Below are 19,026 nucleotides of genomic sequence, written 5' to 3'. Positions count from 1 at the left end.
GTTGGCAGATGAGTTTATAAATTAATTATCTAAAAGCTCCATAGTTTAGAGAGTAAAAAAGGGAATCATTACCATTTCAGGGGAGGAAACAGAGGCATGAAGATATTAAATGAGGTGCCAGCTGTATTAGAACATGTTACTAGCAGTCAAGGGTAAAATTTAGCCTGCCAATATAATGCTTTTCACTATCCTATCCCATCGTGATACTGTGGAGGGTTTTGAAGTGTCATCTGAATATAGAAAGATAATAATTCAATAAGAAATAAATATACTTCCTGACTCTCTGGACAACACACATATTGTCATCCTATGTTTACAGTTAAAGCTGGGATTCTAATGTCACCCCTTGAAGAATCCTGATTAGTTTTATTGAGCTCAACATCAGAAGGAAAAGAACAATGTCATTTCAGTATGTGTGTTTAACGGACTTCACTTTAGTCATTATATTTTGATTATGCAAACTATAATAAGATATTTTTCTTACAAAATATATTTATAGGCTTCAGTCTAGTTTCTAACCACACTGACTAAACAAATATAAGTGTGCTGAATGGACTCTAAATAGCTTTCAACATTTCATTACAAAGCAATTACATCTGAGTCTTTCCCAGTGCTCTCAGCATGGCTTTAAAAAATTTTATACAAACAGGTGAAATCAACCATTATGAAATATAATCTACATGCCTAAAAAGCAAGACTTCAGAGAAAGAATGAGGTTGGGGGAGGTTCAAGCCAAATGATAAATACAGTTTATTTTCAAGGTAACTGCTCTGAGAAAATTCAGCATGCTTACTCAAGGTAAGTCTATTTTTTGAAAAATGAATATTTACTTAATTTTCCAATGTTATGAAGCAGCACAGAATTTTTTAGATATTCCCCAAAAGTAAATGAGGATCAAACTTTTGTAAATCCATATTTTGAACAACGTTTTTGTTTTTTTTTAAAGTAAGATATAGCCACATAATTGTCTGGATTTAGAAAGATCATAATTGATTAATAACCATTGAATGCTGATTGTATGCTCTCTAAGTACATTGTAAATATCCACAAAGTGGTCCTATGAGGTGGCTGTCATGATTATTCTCATTTTTACAGATAGGGAAACTGAGGCTAAGTAATTTTTGGTCAAGTTCAAACAACCATTGATGGAAGGTCAGGATTCAAACACAGTCTTGAGTCCATGAACTGAACTGCTTTTTATGCTCCCACAATTACTAGTGAGGATCTGATGTAAGTCTTGGGATTTAGAGATGGAAAGAAGGGTGATTCATTAACATAATAATTAGACATAATGTTATAAAATATTTTAGTACTTATAAGGCCTTGGGTTTGTACCTCCCAACTTGACTTTTAAAAAATGATATCTATCAGCAATTACACAGTGCAAATAAACTATTTATTAAAAATAAAACCTTAAGATGGAGGCCTTTGGGAGATTCACATACCCCTCGTGACCATCTGCCACACTGTATGAAGATGTGAGAATATGCCTCTGAGTGTTTTTCTGGGGAAAAGATTTCTTTCAGTAGATTGTTAAAAGGATAGATGATTTACTTCCTATCTAGCACAGGGGTGGGTAAACTTTCTCAGTAAAGGTCCAGATAGTAATTATTTGAGATGGACTTTGTGGGACATTTAATCTCTTTTGCAGCTACCCAACTCTCCCATTGCAATGAAGAAGCAGCTGCAGACAATCCATAAAGAGAAGAGTGTGGAACTATTCCAATAACACTCTATTTATGGACATTGAAACATGAATTGTAATTTTTATGTCACAGAATATTATTGTCTCTGTTTTTCATTTTAAAACATAAATTCAAAAAACCCAAACAAAATTATCTTAGCTCAAGAACAATATAAAGCAAGTAACATGCCAAATTTGGCCCACTGGCCACAGCAGCCCAACTTCTAGTGCAGAGCAATGGTTCTCAAAGTGCAGTTCCAGCAGCAAGGGCATCCTCTATAAATTTGTCAGAAATGGAAATTCTCAGGCCTGTTTGACAATCTACTGAACCAGAAAAACCAGCAATGTGTTTTAAAAAGTCTTCTAAGTGAAAAAGATACATGCTTGGTTTGAGAATTACTGGTCTAGAGTCATTGTTCTAGGGACTCAATTTATCTATCTGTTTATTCATTGAAAAAGCAAGAGAGTTCAAAAAAACATCTATTTCTGCTTTATTGACTATGCCAAATCCTTTGACTGTGTGGATCACAATAAACTGTGGAAAATTCTGAAAGTGATGGGAGTATCAGACCACCTGACCTGCCTCTTGAGAAATTTGTATGCAGATCAGAAAGCAACAGCTAGAACTGGACATGTAACAACAGACTGGTTCAAAACAGGAAAAGGAGTACGTCAAGGCTGTATATTGTCACCCTGCTTATTTAACTTATACTCAGAGTACATCATGAGAAACTCTGGGCTGGAGGAAGCACAAGGTGGACTCAAGATTGCTGGGAGAAATATCAATAACCTCATGATACCACCCTTAAGGCAGAAAGTGAAGGAGAACTAAAGAACCTCTTGATGAAAGTGAAAAGAGGAGAGTGAAAATGTTGGCTTAAAGCTCAACATTCAGAAAACTAAGATCATGTCATCCGGTCTCATCATTTCATGGCAAATAGATGGGGAAACAGTGTCAGACTTTATCTTTTTGGGCTCCAAAATCACTGCAGATTGATTGCAGCCATGAAATTAAAAGACAATTGCTCCTTGGAAGGAAAGTTATGACCCACCTAGACAGCATATTAAAAAGCAGAGACATTACTTTGCCAACAAAGGTCCATCTAGTCAAGGCTACGGTTTTTCCAGTAGTCATGTATGGATGTGAGTGTTGGACTATAAAGAAAGCTGAGCGCAGAAGAATTGATGCTTTTGAACTGTGGTGTTGGAGAAGACTCTTGAGAGTCCCTTGGACTGCAAGGAGATTCAACCAGTCCATCCTAAAGGAGACCAGTCCTGAGTGTTCATTGGAAAGACTGATGTTGAAGCTGAAACTCCAGTACTTTGGCTACCTGATGTGGCTAACTGACTCATTTGAAAAGGCCCTGATGCCTGGAAAGATTGAAGGCAGGAGGAGAAGGGGATGTCAGAGGAGGAGATGGTTAGATGGCATCACTGACTTAATGGACATGAATTTGGATAAACTCTGGGAGTTGGTAACGGACAGGGAGGCCTGGCGTGCTGCAGTCCATGGGGTTTTAAAGGGTTGGACACGACTGAGTGACTGAACTGAACTGATTTATTCAGCCTTGCACCAAATACTTTCTGAGGGGGCAGTTATTATGTACTAGGAATGCAATAAAAATCTGACTTAGGTGGTACAGTTTTAAAGAACCTGCCTGCCAATGCAGGAAATGCAAGAGATGCTGGCTCAATGCCTGGGTTGAGAAGATCCCCTGGAGGGGGAATGACCACCTACTCCAGTGTTCTTGCCTGGAGAATCCCATGGATGGCATCACTGACTCAGTGAACATGAGTTTGAGCAAACTCTGGCAGAGAGTGAACGACAGGGAAGCCTGGTGTGCTGCAGTCCATGGAGTCACAAAGAGCTGGGCACGAATCAGCAACTGAACAAGAACAAGGAATGCAATGGAGAAAGTACTATTTTCCCTATTCATAGTATAACAATTTCATAAAGCAGGAGATGGTAATTTTCGGACAATGACCTATTTTTTGAATACACTTTATAGCACATCATGACCCAGTACATATACTTGTACACACACATGCCTGAAACAAATAAAGCAAAGCAATATGTACACAATGCTTATGGTGGCATGTATTGCTTCAGTTGTATCAAACTGTTTGCAATCCTATGGACTGTAGCTTGCCAGGCTCCTCTGTCCATGGAATTCACCAGACAAGAATACTGGAGTGGGTTGCCATGCCCTCAATCAGGGGATCTTCCCAACCCAGAGATCAAAACCGCATCTCTTGTATCTCCTGCATTGGCAGGTGGGTTCTTATCCCTAGTGCCATCGGGGAAGCCCTAACACTTGTGGCACACACTGGTATTTTCTGTTCTATTCTCTTTCTATTGGATTAAACCCAGTAAGCTGATTTTACAATCCACTAATTCACTATCACAATTCATAGTTTGAAAAGTACTTCAATAAAATGTACTCACCAGTGCAAATTCCTTGTTGAGAATCATCTGCTCAACTAAAGATGACTCATTGTGGAAGAGGTGGGGCTGCATATGGCTCCACATGTGAGGAAACCACCAGAACTCATCCACAGACCGAAGCAAAAGGTCATCTCCCTCATCCTCCTCTTCAGTCCCTGTAAAACATATAAAAAATGGCTTAAGTGAAAAATTTGTATTAGCTTAAAGGTTATGTTTGTCAGATTATTCTTCTTTCTACTGATACCTAAATCAAATTTTGTGTTGTTTTAATAAAAGAGAAATGACCATAGCCTAAATTACATCAGAGGCAGTGGGATTAGGGGTTGGGATGGGAGGGGGTAAGTGCAGATGTTTACAATTAGATTTTAGGGATATTTTATAACTGACGTTGTTTAGATTTGTTAGCATATGGCGTAACAACAACAACAAACAGAGCAAGTTTTAGTCTGTTTATTTTTGTTTTAAAGTTAGCAACTATTAATTCTCTACTTTATTGGATGCATAGGGGAAACCTGATAAAAGATGATTATTCTTTTTACTCTTAAATATATTTCTGCATATAAGCCTAATGTTGAACTGAAAAATTTTAAATTTAAATGATGTCTGTTAATTTTTTATTATAAAATATATTCTTATTAAAGACAGGCAGAAAGCATAGACAATGGTATACAAAACTCAGAAACAAAACCAAAACTAAAAATCATCTTTGGAACTAACCAGTAGAAGCATTTTTGTATTCTTCATTAAATCTTTTTCTACTTATTTTTTTAAAAGTTGAGATCTTACTGTATAAATATGTTTGTGTCCTTATATTTTAGACTTACCATTACAAACATAAATATTTCTCATTTTGATATAATAATTTAATAAAATGTAAACAACAAATCAATTAAGACAATAGAAACTTGAATTGAGAATTTAAAACTAGTATTAATTTTTCATCCTCTATTAGGAAAATTTGTTAACAATGCCTAATGCATAGAAAAAGCCATTTGTCATACAGGAGGGGAAAATAAGGGAAGGAAAACAACATCAGCAAGTTAGTTCCAAGGAAATTTGCTGTGTTACAGCAATCCAAGGACATTTTCATGGTATGAAATCATAATTCTTGTGTAATTTTATAATATTTAGTTCAATTTTAAGATATTCTGAATCAATAACATAATTGATTCCTATATGGTCTCTGGATACTTAACTAAACAAAGTAACAAATCCTGGCTTACAGTGTGAGGTGTATTTTTTTGGATAATTTTTTTCTTCAGACTGGAGTATGTTTTATGATGCTTTTATATTGTTTACTTTAAAAGAATATTAAAGGAATTTTTTAAAGAGTCTTTGAATATTCCTTTTCAAGTGTCCTGTAGTAAAGACAGCATGAATCATGAAGGAGTGCCGTGAGATGGTTAAAGCATATATTTGTTAAAGTGTATCCTTGGCTATGTGATCTTTTATAAGTTAATTTGTTTGAGTCTTAGTTTCCTGGTTTAAAATGGAGGTATAAAAATCTATCTCATGGGCTCTTGTGAAGAATCAATGAGATCAATTTATTAAAGCACTTAACATTGTGAATTGTTGATTCATAAATATTAAGATCACTTTCTTAAAAATAGTATCTACTGGTTTATTCCTGTGGTGTTCTAAGGTTGCATATTTTCATGCATTCTTAAAAATATTGCTTTGCCTAGATTATCAAATTCTTGAAGTCTGAAATTGGATCCTTTTAACTTGCATTGTATCATGCCACTTCCCCAGGAAGGTAAATAAGAGAAAACTTTACCTCAGTCTATATTAATATATAGTTACTGAATTTTAGAACCTTCATATATCGGCTTAAGTGCATGTCAACTTTTGTATGTATCTATTTACATGTGTTACTCTTGGTATGTATTCTGTAATCCATAATTCTCAAAAGGTGTAAGGACCAATAAGTTTAATTGGCACTATTACTACTATAATAGTTGCTACTATATACAAAGTAAAGAAACAGAAGTTTCGAAAGTGATAAAGTTCTATGAATAAGATAAGCAGACAAAATTCTTAATTTTGTTAACTTGAGCCAAAATACTTTGGCCACCTCATGTGACGAGTTGACTCACTGGAAAAGACTCTGATGCTGGGAAGGGTTGGGGGTGGGAGGAGAAGGGGACGACAGAGAATGAGATGGCTGGATGGCATCACCGACTCTGTGGACATGAGTTTGAGTGAACTCTGGGAGTTGGTGATGGACAGGGAGGCCTGGCGTGCTGTGCTTCATGGGGTCGCGGAGAGTCGGACACGACTGAGCGACTGAACTGAACTGAACTGAACTGAGCCAAAATTATTAGTATTATGAATTTACAATTAATTGGCTTTGTTACTATATTAAGAATTTCAAATATCGAAATCCAAATGTAAAGAAGTTTGTCACTTCCTCCGATGGATTTTAAGTCTGAAGCGTTTTTAATACAGACCAAGTGTTTCTGTGGTCATAATTTAGCAGACTAGAGCATAGATTAGAAAGAGCTACTGTATGTCACATGAGATGAATGAATTGATAGTTCTCCCACAACTTTGTTGTGCTTTGAATATAGAATGTCTGAGAAAAGCCTACATTCACCTTAAACTCCACAGATGGTTATTGGAAGCAGCAGGAAGTGTGTAACGCATACTTGACCAGGAAAGAGGTCAATTACTCAAATTTAAAGATAATTTTTCTGACTATTGATATAAACAGATGCATGACTGATCATAAATTGCTAATTTTTATACCAGAAAGTGTGGTAATTTGTAAGCACTCCCCACAATACTAGGAGTGATGTTTAAAACCTCTTTGTTTTCACTCCATGGATTAATTTCCCATCAGCCTTTCTCTTATTTTATACAGGTCATATAATTCAAAGCCACATAAGGAAAGCTGATGACATTAGAACTGCTTAATGAAAAATATGACATCAAGTCATGCTGAGGGATCAAAGAAGAATTTCAAATGTTTTTGAATCCAGCTAAATGAAAATATTAAATTTTTGACTTGTTTGTAAATACTTGTTTTTTGATACCTAACATATGATTAAATTACATGTGAGAATATAATTTATAGTTCATACATGACTATTCAGCACAAATTTGAGTCTGTGCAGGTGTCTGTGTTCAAATGGACCCTTTTACCTCTAACCTGATTAGATTCAAATCTACATCATTGTTAATTTAAAAATATGGAATTGCTATTCTGATTTAAAATTTGTCTCATTTTACTTTCCTGATTCCCAGAAGAAAAAAGTGTTTATTTCAGAAGTAAAATATTTATGCACTCATTTCTTTGTTTCTGCTTTTGGAGTATCTGTGTTATATGATAAGAGTATGCCTCTAAAAGTTTTTAGTCAGCCAAATAAGAGTAAGTTTAGAAGTTCTGGGCTGTAGATTAGTTTCCATAAGGCACAGTTGTGACATTAAAATCAGATACATAAAATTCCAGAATCTTATCAGTTTTGTATAAATGTTTGTCTTATATTTGCTATTATATGTGAAATATTGTAATTCTGAAATGGCAAGAAGAGATTTCTAACTTTCTTCATGTATTGAATCTGGCACAGTTCCATATAGGTGAGTAGAGAATAAATTAAACTTAAATATACTAAGTAAAAAGAATTGTTTGATGATGAAAATTGATTAAAAGCTATCTATAGGTCCAAAATTGGAAAACAGAGCCATGTGAATAATTCACTATTTTTAAATAATATTTGATTCTTATACAAAAATACTTAGTAATAAAAATATTTGCATATCACGGCATGCTATGTAATGTTCTATATGAGAGATATTATTATTCCCATTTTGGAGATGCAGGCATTGAGGCACAGAAAAATAACCTGTTTATGTTCACATAGCTAGTGTAATGTCAGAACCTAGATTTAGACAAAAGCAGGTGGTTTCCAATGTCTAGTCTTTGAAGCAATACATTATAAAGTAAAACAAAAGCAAACAAGAGAATGAATGTAACACTTTTTCACTTTTATTTTTAAAAGTTAGTTTTTTATAAGGTTCTGTTTCTTTTATATAAAAATGAACTCTCATGGAAAAGACATATATTTATACAGTTTGAAAATATTATACATGAGGTAATTGTTTGTGTCATATTCAATTTATTGTCAATTACAAGAACTGCTAATGATTGCCACCAGAAATCCTGCCCTGCAAAAGATATCTGTAGCTCTCCATCCCTGCAAGTCATCTTGATCCTGTAAAGTCTCCATTTTTCAAGTGAGCTTTCATTGTGCAATTCCAATCATGCTTTAAAATATTTCCTGACTAAAAGGTTATACTCTGACTTCCCTGCTTTTATTATTATTATTTTTTACTTTCAATCAGCAGACTGTCCTTCCTCTTTCAATTTGGCACCCATGAGTGAATGACTTTTAGGAATGTGCTTTTTGGGCGAGATTGTTTTCAGCATGTGAAGGACAGAGAAACTGAACAGGAAAAAATACATGGAAAATACAAATAAGTGAAGCAGTCCAGGAATGCAGAATCTATCTTTATTACACTAGGCATATATGATTAAATGTCTTCAAAACAATGAAACTCATCAATCAGCATCTTTATGCATTGGAAAATCAGATCATTCTGGGAGAATCTGAGATGGTGATTGTGACAAGGCCATCTTCTCATGGTTATCTGTCACAATCAAGTGTATAGATAAGGAAAGAACTTTTCTGATTTGTTAAGCTCCTGATAGTTAAACCTTCATATAGGAAGCGACTAGATAGGGAAGAGACATGTCCTAGCGAAAGTGAATACTATCGATGTTTAACTCCAATCTGGAAGAAACCTTGATATCTTCAAATGAATAAATAAGTACTTAATATAGCATGATTGTACCCTTGGAAAATGTCATGGATGCATTTCAATGATTCTACACATAGTGTAGCCAATCAAATAAAGCTTCATATTTATGTGAAGGTAATTAAGCTTTCAGAACTTACGAATACATATATTGCAGAATCTGTAAAGCACATTATCCCAGAGCATAACAGAATAGTGTTTTTTCCATTATTTTTATTAGGTCAGTACCAACATAAAGAGTCAATAAGGTCCAATTAAGAGATATAATTAAAATATATTTTTAAAATTATTATTGTTTGGTTTCTTCCTCCAACAACTGTCCCTGTGATATTAATTAGTGTGTTCATTTCCTAGTGGGATGTGTAGTGTGTACATGTTGAGGATTACAAAAAAGAAATGGGAAGTGTTATAACCTGCTATCAACATTAACTCTGCAAACGTCTGACAGGTTTGGTAGATTTGAATATGAAAAGTAAATAAAAGCTAAGGCAGTTATCCAGATATATTTCAGCCAGAAGAATGCCTTTTACTTTTCTTATACAGCTATTAAGACAAAATAGTACTGTTTGTGTGTGAACTCCAAACAATCCCATATTTTTTCCCCAGCATGAGTAGACATAGTCTTTAGAGTTATCTGCTTTATAACTTCATAATCAGTGATTCTTAGGTCTGAACTCATTTCTTGAGGGGTTTTGAAAAAGGTTTATAAAACTGTGTCTATTTTCAAAATTGTAAGCTAGAATTGCTTTGGCTGGGTAGATGTGATGACCCAAATCTTTTACTGCAAGATATCCTTTTAAAATATGCAGTGATTTCATTTATCACCTGGTCTAAATACCAATTTTCCTTCTATTACTTTAAACAGGTTTACAAGTTTCAAAGCAGGAGGTAAAAAGCATTAAAGAAAAGCCAATATGACACTGCTGCTTCAATATTCTAATAAACCTGCTGAGCTTCTTTGGGTAAACATTAAAAAACCTCTTTGGGCAAATGAACTTAATTGATGATAATTAAAGACTACATTTGCATGGGATATTTTTAATAAGTCAATAAATTGCATGCATAGAGAATACTGTGAAATGGTTTTACTACAATACTATGATGTAACAACAATGGAAAGCCCTAAACAAACCATTTAGCTTTCACCAAAGATGCAGAAATAGTAGAAGATAGTAGGCATTGCCCCAGTACAAACCCTAAGACACCATTTTGTGCCATTAAGACAATCACTTCCACTCACATAGTTTTCCTCATACTAGTGCCTACCATTATAATGCTGCTATTCAGAAAATAAGAGTCAAATTCTGGAGGTAAAGAAGGGTAAAGGGGTGAAAAACAGCAGAACAGGAGCACCAATCACATTTTGAGGATTTGTTTGAAGGCTGAGACTGACAGGAAATGAAACTGTGATTGGATAGATGTGGTAAGAAATACAAGTTTGAGTGTGATGGTTTTAATGCATGTTGGCCGAATCATTGCAATATTTCTAAGGAAAATCCTGAAGGGACAATAAATTAAGCAAGATGACTCTTAAAATCTATTAAATTTCTTTGAAGCTAAAATTTCTCTCTTACCACTATATGTTTTCCAAAGAGAAATAATATACTAAGTATGTGTGTCCCTAGGTTGTCCTACAATTTTAAAACACTGTCCATTTTTATTATTATCATTTTCATCTCATTGTCATCATCTTCATCACCATCATCTTTATGCGTCACAGGATGCACAGAAACATTTAGAACAATGGTTAGAGTTTCTTTACTGAGTTGATAGTCATTTCTCTTCCTGCTTTTCCCTGACTCTAACAGTATTTGCCAAAGTAAACAATTCTCATTGATTTTGGATTTAGCTACTCATAATGCACCCAAGTTTTTCCCATAATCAGTCTGAATATTCTATTTCTCCTACTTTTGAAACATTAAAAATCCTCTCTCCTATTTATATGTAGCTGCCTGAGAACACAAAGCTCCTTCTTACCTGTGTGGTAAAACTTCCCTGAAAATCCAAGGTTGAAGGTAAAATTTGCAACCTGAGTGCGCAGTAAATTTTGAGTCTCTAGTAATGCCTGAAATAAATAAGAAATTAACATGATTTTAGAAAAATAAATATGAAGATTTTGGGATGCCTGTTTTACAAATGCATATGCATGAATGAAACAAAATAATGGGGTCTTTGTTGTTTTTGGGTTTTTGATGGCTACTGTTATGTGCTATTCATATTTCAGGTATTATAATCACTTTTGTTATTATTTTTATTGAAGTTTACCAAATTATGAAGCAGTTAAGTCTTAAGCATATTATAAATTGCTGAGAGACAATTGTCTAACCACACAGCACTGAAATCATTTTTCATTTTTATGTGAGCCATTTCTTGAATTTTAGATTATTATACTTCTTTTCCTTGGGAAAATTTTTTCAGAGTGGTTGGATATAGACAGCTTCTGTCTGTTTTGTTGGTAAGGGATAGGAAGATAACTTTAGTTTGAGTTCCAATTGAGTATTTTATTTAACTGTGCAACCTCTCCTGTCATTTTTAAGGAATACTTATTGAGTTGAAAGCTTGGATTTTTATTTTACAAATTAAAGGGAAATTTATATTTTATAGGATATTAATTACGGACCTTGAAATATGAACAATGAAAGGGGAGGTAGGAAATCAGTAATTCCATAAAGAAATATTCTCTAAACATGGAAAAATGTTTCCTGACTTCTCATTCTGGAATTATTAGAGGTCAATTTCTTGCTTGTAGACAGGATAAGAACATCTGGACAGTAATCTTTGAGCCAGACTTAGTCCTCTAAATTTTCTGCCAATCATTCTACTGCTATTATTTCTATGTCGACATATGTAGTATAATTCAGAATCTCATATCCTTGGGCATTGTAATTTGATTATTGATTCAGAATGCTTTTTCAATTCTTTTAATGAATTTTTAAAAGGGAGTTTATTTTGTTCTGATGTGAAAAATTATTTCCAACTAGAGATATAACTAAGACTCTTTTTTGGTTACTCCTATCCATCTTTTAAGGTAAAAAAGAACAGAGGTTTAGACAATTTCTTTTGAACATGAGTGAACTTTACTTTTTATTCCCCCCCAGAGTTAAGACAGCTTTCCTGAAAATTTGTAAAGAAAAAAAGAGAATTACAAGGTTGATAAGCTGTATGGTTCCTGGTTATCCAAGATTACAGTTATACTGGGTATAATCCTGGCTAATCTTATTTAAATATTATCAGCTAAATAGAAAAAAGGAAAAAAAAATAGACATACTAGTGTAACTAGGTTTTAAAAGTCCCCCCAAAAGCAATTTATATACGAAAAAAAATAAAAAGAGTAGAATTAAAAATAAATAATTGAGCTTATTGGTATATACTCTGGAATATAGCTTTAAAACCTTTTTAAAAATCATTCATCTTTTTTTATTAGGAAGTTGGTTTTTTTTCCCGTGTTTCTTGTTTGAGTCAATGTACAATCTCTGAGCTTCTACACCTTGAATTAGTTTTGGGTTTTTTTTCAAAATTTAAGTTTATTAAGTTCTTCCTTCCCCTGTTCTCACCACTCCATCCCCATGTACTCCACCTCTGTTCTTGAAACCATTCTTTATTCCATATTTATTAATCCACCATCCATTCTTAAATTCAGTAAATATTTATTCTAAATGGATACAGTGTGGGGTTTGGTAAGCATAGCCTCTGTCACCTTGGGCTTTACTGAGAGGGAGAGCGATATCAAATAGAGGATCCCTCAAATGCAAAATTACAAATCGTAAGAGCTCCAAAAGAAATCTAGAGCATATTATGATAGATGCAGTAAGACATTTAATTTAGACTGAGGAAGTGGGCCTACTTAATGCTTCCCTAGGGGCCATCTAAAAAAGTTCAAGTGATCTAAATTTTTCCCAGTGTGCCACCAACTTTATGCAGACATACATATCTTTTTTCTGGGGCTTTAAAACACTACAGATTGTTAATGGTATTCCCACCTTCTATTCTGTTTTACACTGTGCAGTCATGCTAACATCCCAAAGATAGCAATGCACTTCACCCTCGTGGTCAGGGAAGCCATTCTCTTAGGGACACAGCTTTGTTGGTTATTTCACTTCTTATTATCTTTTCCCTTATCTGTGAAATGAGATCGTGCTTAACACTTGTTTCACACAATTATTGTGAAGATTGCATTGTATAAGGCATACAAAGTGCTTGGCTAAGTTCCTGGTACATAATAAAATCTTGAAAACTGCTGTTGATGACTACTTAATGTAACAATCTCTTACCACAAGGTAGGTATCAGTGGTGTCTCCATGTTTAAGCTACCTGTAAATTACTTTGTCCTCTGTATTATTCCCCACCTTCTACATTTTTCCATGTCTTTTCTGTTTTTTTTTTTTTTGGTCCTGAAAAGTGTCCAGCTGTTCCTCATCCCATTTTTCAGCTTTACCCATTTTTAAAGCTCTGCCCAAACACGATCTATTTGTATGAACCCTTCCCCGATGCCTTAAGGCTTTTCCTTTTCTCATCTCCCAAAGTAAGATACTAAATTGTTTTTCCTAAGACTTGCATTATTTTCATTTACTGCTCATTTTATATGTGCCATGTGGCTAAATATATTTTCATATATGTGGAAGACATTTAAAATGTAATAAAAAGCTGTATTAATATACAGCAACCTACTGAGTTACTTTCACGTATTTTTATTACTAACATTTTTTTCTTATGGTAAAATGATAAAAATGTCTCATGGACCATACCAATACATGATATAGATAGGATTCTGTATTTCACAGACACATTTATAACATGGATGTCTTATAATCTTAAATTGTAAATTGTGTAGTAAGACAGGCTCTCACAGGCAAGGGCAGATGGATTTTCTTCCACTGGAGCTAATTAGCTATATGAAAAATTTGACAGACCTTTCCATTTCTAAAAGAATTAGAGTTGTCTAGTCACAACCTCCCAATATGTAATCTTGATTAATTTGGAGTAAAATAACAATTTCTATAAGCAAAAACAAAACAAATGAATAAAAAGAAGAAAATTCTAAAAGATTCAGAATTTCCTACTTCATTGTAACTAAATGTTCTTTGAGTTTAAAAATTCGAGGAAAGAATGGTTTCATGTCTTTCAATGATAAAAAAAATAGAGAGGACAAATAAATTAATATGTATAAAATGGATATAACTTAAAAAAATAAAAGTCAGAAATAAATATAAAAGAAAAAAGTGTTAAATCATGAAAATCAAAGAAGAAATGTAGAAAAATAAAGGATTAAAATACAGAAAAATGTAAAATCAGGAAATATCAGACAGGAAAAAGTAAATATAAAATTATGAATAAATAAAATACAATAAAGCAAAAAAAACCTTATTTTAGAAAAACTTGTTAATGGACTAGAAATAATATGTCTCAATTTGAGATAAAAATCAAATAATAAAATATAGGTAATAATATGCAGCTTTATATATATTAATTTTATCAGAATTTTTGTGAACAAATTTGATTAACTTTTGAAACTGTATATAAAATAAAATATATTAAATGTTTGGATAATAAACTTTAGTTATTTTAATAGTTTATAAGTCATAAAGATGTATATAAACTGCTTTGAAGGTTTTCCTTGCATTATTCACGGAGGACTCACTAAGTCATTTGGATACTAAAGAGAATAAATATATAACTTATTTAAGTAAAAGCAAAAATTCATTATTTTAATAAACATATTTTTCATTCATTTAATATTCTTCTAATAAGTTCCTCAGTGTTTAATAAAGCAAGTACAACTTTGTGTTACTGCAAAATAGTGAAGAGAGTGATGTTTTTCAAATTTCATCACACATAATATTTTCTAGAGGAGAATGCTAAAATTATCAATTCTGTGCGCCCAAGTGAAGAATTATTGATTTAATCTGTCTATGATGGGACTCAAGGACATGTATTTCACTATAGACCCCGGTTGGTTCTTAAGGAAGGTCAACAATTGTTTCCAGCTTACCCATAAGAAATGAAATGAATCACCAGGATGCTCCTCCCAGGCCCATTTTCTGGGTATTCAGAATTGGAGAATAGGATGGAGCCTAGGAATCTGTGTTTATAACGGTGATTATTATAGCTTCAAACTAGAGATTATAGCCATCAAGGAACTTCAGAAAATAATTCTAATGGACTGTTTGTATTAATTTCAAGGTATACTGCGTACATTTTAAGCCATTCTGACATTCAGATTGTTTATCATCAGGCTAACCCTATCAGATCATTGAAAAAGCAAGATAATTCCAGAAAAAACATCTATTTCTGCTTTATTGACTATGCCAAAGCCTTTGTTTGGATCACAAAAAACTGGAAAATTCTGGAAGAGATGGGAACACCGACCACCTGACCTGCCTCTTGAGAAACCTGTATGCAGTTCAGTAAGCAACAGTTAGAACTGGACATGGAACAACAGACTGGTTCCAAATAGGAAAAGGAGTACGTCAAGGCTGTATATTGTCACCCTGCTTATTTAACTTATATGCAGAGTACATCATGAGGAACGCTGGGCTGGAAGAAGCACAAGCTGGAATCAAGATTGCTGGGAGAAATATCAATAACCTCAGATATGCAGATGACACCACCCTTATGGCAGAAAGTGAAGAGGAACTAAAAAGACTCTTGATGAAAGTGAAAGAGGAGAGCGAAAAAGTTGACTTAAAGCTCAACATTCAGAAAACAAAGATCATGGCATCTGGTCCCATCACTTCATGGCAAATGGATGGGGAAACAGTGTCGGACTTTATTTTTTTGGGCTCCAAAATCACTGCAGATGGTGATTGCAGCCATGACATTAAAAGATGCTTAAGGAAAGTTATGCCCAACCTAGACAGCATATTAAGAAGCAGAGACATTACTTTGCCAATAAAGGTCCATCTAGTCAAGGCTATGGCTTTTCCAGTAGTCATGTATGGATGTGAGAGTTGGACTATAAAGAAAGCTGAGTGCTGAAGAATTGATGCTTTTGAACTGTGTTGTTGGAGAAGACCCTTAGAGTCCCTTGGACTGCAGAGGATAAGATGGTTAGATAGCATCACTGACTCAATGGACATGAGTTTGGATAAACTCTGGGAGTTGGTGATGGACAGGGAGGCCTGGTGTGCTGTGGTTCATGGGGTTGCAAAGATTCGGACACGACAGAGTGACTGATCTGAACTGAACCCTTTTCCTACATGTACATAATTAATAAGTCATGATTATATACATACTTTGGTATAGGCTTACACTTCCAGAATTTCAAATCAAATACCAAAGTTTGATAGATTTGTCTTCCTTGGACAGTCTTTTATTGCATTAAATAATTCAAGATGCTGTCCTATTTATCCTTACATGGCTTCCCAGATATTGCAGTGGTAAAGAATCAGCTTGAAGGAGTGGGTTCAGTTCCTGGGTTGGGAAGATCCCCTGGAGTTTGAAATGGAGACCCACTCCAATATTTTTGCTTGTACTCCATGGACAGAGAAGCCTGGTGGGCTTTAGACCATGGGGTCACAAAGTCAGACACAACTTAACAACCAAGCACATTTATCCTGGTAAGATCTTGATGTGGGAATCAGAAGAGGTTACATCTATACTATTTTCCAAGTGGGAAAAAAATGCTTCATGGAAAGTTTAAATGGTCCAACCAGGTAACAAACAAGAGTGCCCAAACTGAGCATGTTTGCCTAAACATTTGGTCTGACTTTAACTTCAGGTTTCACTAGAGTAAGTCTGTGTGGACACCCAGGTTGAAACAGACTCAGAATTTCATGAACTTTTGTTCAGAGACTATTTGTCAATGTACAAATGAAGACAAATAGGTCTGGCCCGGGGTTAAAATATGAAGCTTTTGAAGTTCGTCATTGATAATTTGTGCTTCCGTCCTTGCTCATCTCTTTTCCTCTTAGAAATCTCCATTCCTTCAGAAATCTATTCTCTTCCTTTTCCTGATAAACCCTTATTGCTACTCAAAGAGAAAACTGTCTGATATAATTTATGTTGCGAAAAAACATTATACCAATGTACTGAGACTTCTAAATAATTTTATGTTGCACAGATTACCTCTGATTGTGGAATCAGTTCAATTCAGTCACTCAGTAGTGTCCGACTCTTTGCGAACCCATGAATCACAGCACGCCAGGCCTCCCTGTCCATCACCAACTCCCAGGGTTCACTCAAACTCATGTCCATCGAGTCGGTGATGCCATCCAGCCATCTCATTCTCTGTCGTCCCCTTCTCCTCCCACCCCCAATTTTTCCTAGCATCAGACTCTTTTCCAGTGAGTCAACTCGACGCTTGAGGTGGCCAAAGAATTGCAGTTTCAGCTTTAGCATCAGTCATTCCAATGAACACCCAGGATTGATCTCCTTTAGAATGGACTGGTTGGATCTCCTTGCCATCCAAGGGACTCTCAAGAGTCTTCTCCAGCACCACAGTTCAAAAGCATCAATTCTTTGGCAATCAGCTTTCTTCACAGTCCAACTCTCACATCCATACATGACCACTGGAAAAACCATAGCCTTGACTAGATGGACCTTTGTTGGCAAGTAATGTCTGTGCTTTTTAATATGCTGTCTAGGTTGGTCATAACTTTCCTTCCAAGGAGTAAGCGTCTTTTAATTTCCTGGCTGCAGTCAGCATCCGCAGTGATTCTGGAGCCCAAAAATTAAAGTCTGACACTGTTTCCACTGTTTTCCCATCTATTTCCCATGAAGTGATGGGACCAGATGTCATGATCTTTGTTTTCTGACTGTTGAGCTTCAAGGCAACCTTTACACTCTCCTCTTTCACGTTCATCAAGAGGCTTTTTAGTTCCTCTTCACTTTCTGCCATAAGGGTGATGTCATCTGCATATACAGTAGAAGTGAGGAATAGATTTAAGGGACTAGATCTGATAGATAGAGTGCCTGATGAACTCTGGACAGAGGTTCATGACATTGTACAGGAGACAGGGACCAAGACCGTCCCATGGAAAAGAAATGCAAAAAAACAAAATGGCTGTCTGAGGAGGCCTTACAAATAGCTGTGAAAAGAAGAGAAGTGAAAAGCAAAGGAGAAAAGAAAGATATAAGCATCTGAATGCAGAGTTCCAAAGAATAGCAAGGAGAGATAAGAAAGCCTTCCTCAGTGATCAATGCAAAGAAATAGAGGAAAACAACAGAATAGGAAAAACAAGAGATCTCTTCAAGAAAATTAGAGATTTCAAGGGAACATTTCATGCAAAGATGGGCTCGTATAAAGGACAGAAATGGTATGGACCTAACAGAAACAGAAGATATTAAGAAGAGGTGGCAAGAATACACAGAAGAACTGTACAAAAAAGATCTTCACGACCAAGATAATCACGATAATGTGATCACTGTCCTAGAGCCAGACATCTTAGAATGTGAAGTCAAGTGGGCCTTAGAAAGCATCACTACGAACAAAGCTAGTGGAGGTGATGGAATTCCAGTTGAGCTATTTCAAGTCTTGAAAGATGATGCTGTGAAAGTGCTGTACTCAATATGCCAGAAAATTTGTAAAACTCAGCAGTGGCCACAGGACTGGAAAAGGTCAGTCTTCATTCCAATCCCAAAGAAAGGCAATGCCAAAGAATGCTCAAACTACTGCACAATTGCATTCATCTCACACGCTAGTAAAGTCATGCTCAAAATTCTCCAAGCCAGGCTTCAGCAATATGTGAACCGTGCACTCCGGTCCCATTACTTTATGGCAACTAGATGGGGAAAGAGTAGAAACAGTGGCTGACTTTATTTTTCTGGGATCAAAAATCACTGTAGATTGTGATGGTAGCCATGAAATTAAAAGACGCTTGCTTCTTGGAAGGAAAGTTATGACCAACCTAGACAGCATATTAAAAAGCAGAGACATTACTTTGCCAACAAAGGTCCGTCTAGTCAAGGTTATGGTTTTTCCAGTAGTCATGTATGGATGTGAGAGTTGACTATAAAGAAAGCTGAGCGCAGAAGAATTGATGCTTTGAAATGTGGTGTTGGAGAAGAGTCTTGAGAGTCTCATGGACTGCAAGGAGATATAACCAGTCCATCCTAAAGATTGGTCCTGGGTGTTCATTGG

General features: G+C 35.1%; 1 protein-coding gene across 1 annotated transcript in view; it reads right to left on the bottom strand.

The window, feature by feature from the left end:
- LOC129561763 (N-heparan sulfate sulfotransferase 4) overlaps positions 1-19,026 on the bottom strand; it is a 287,072-nt gene that overhangs the window by 141,737 nt on the left and 126,309 nt on the right. The window contains exons 2-3 of the mRNA XM_055434497.2: positions 10,926-11,013; positions 4,131-4,285 (exon numbers count right to left, since the gene is read on the bottom strand). Coding sequence (XP_055290472.1) covers positions 4,131-4,285; positions 10,926-11,013 — 243 coding nt within the window. The remainder of the gene's footprint in view (positions 1-4,130; positions 4,286-10,925; positions 11,014-19,026) is intronic.

This window comes from Moschus berezovskii, chromosome 5 (assembly GCF_049115385.1).
Source record: "Moschus berezovskii isolate FMDL1 chromosome 5, NW_MosBer_1.0, whole genome shotgun sequence".
In the NCBI taxonomy this organism is placed as follows: Eukaryota; Metazoa; Chordata; class Mammalia; order Artiodactyla; family Moschidae; genus Moschus; species Moschus berezovskii.
This window is presented reverse-complemented; position numbering and strand designations above follow the sequence as displayed.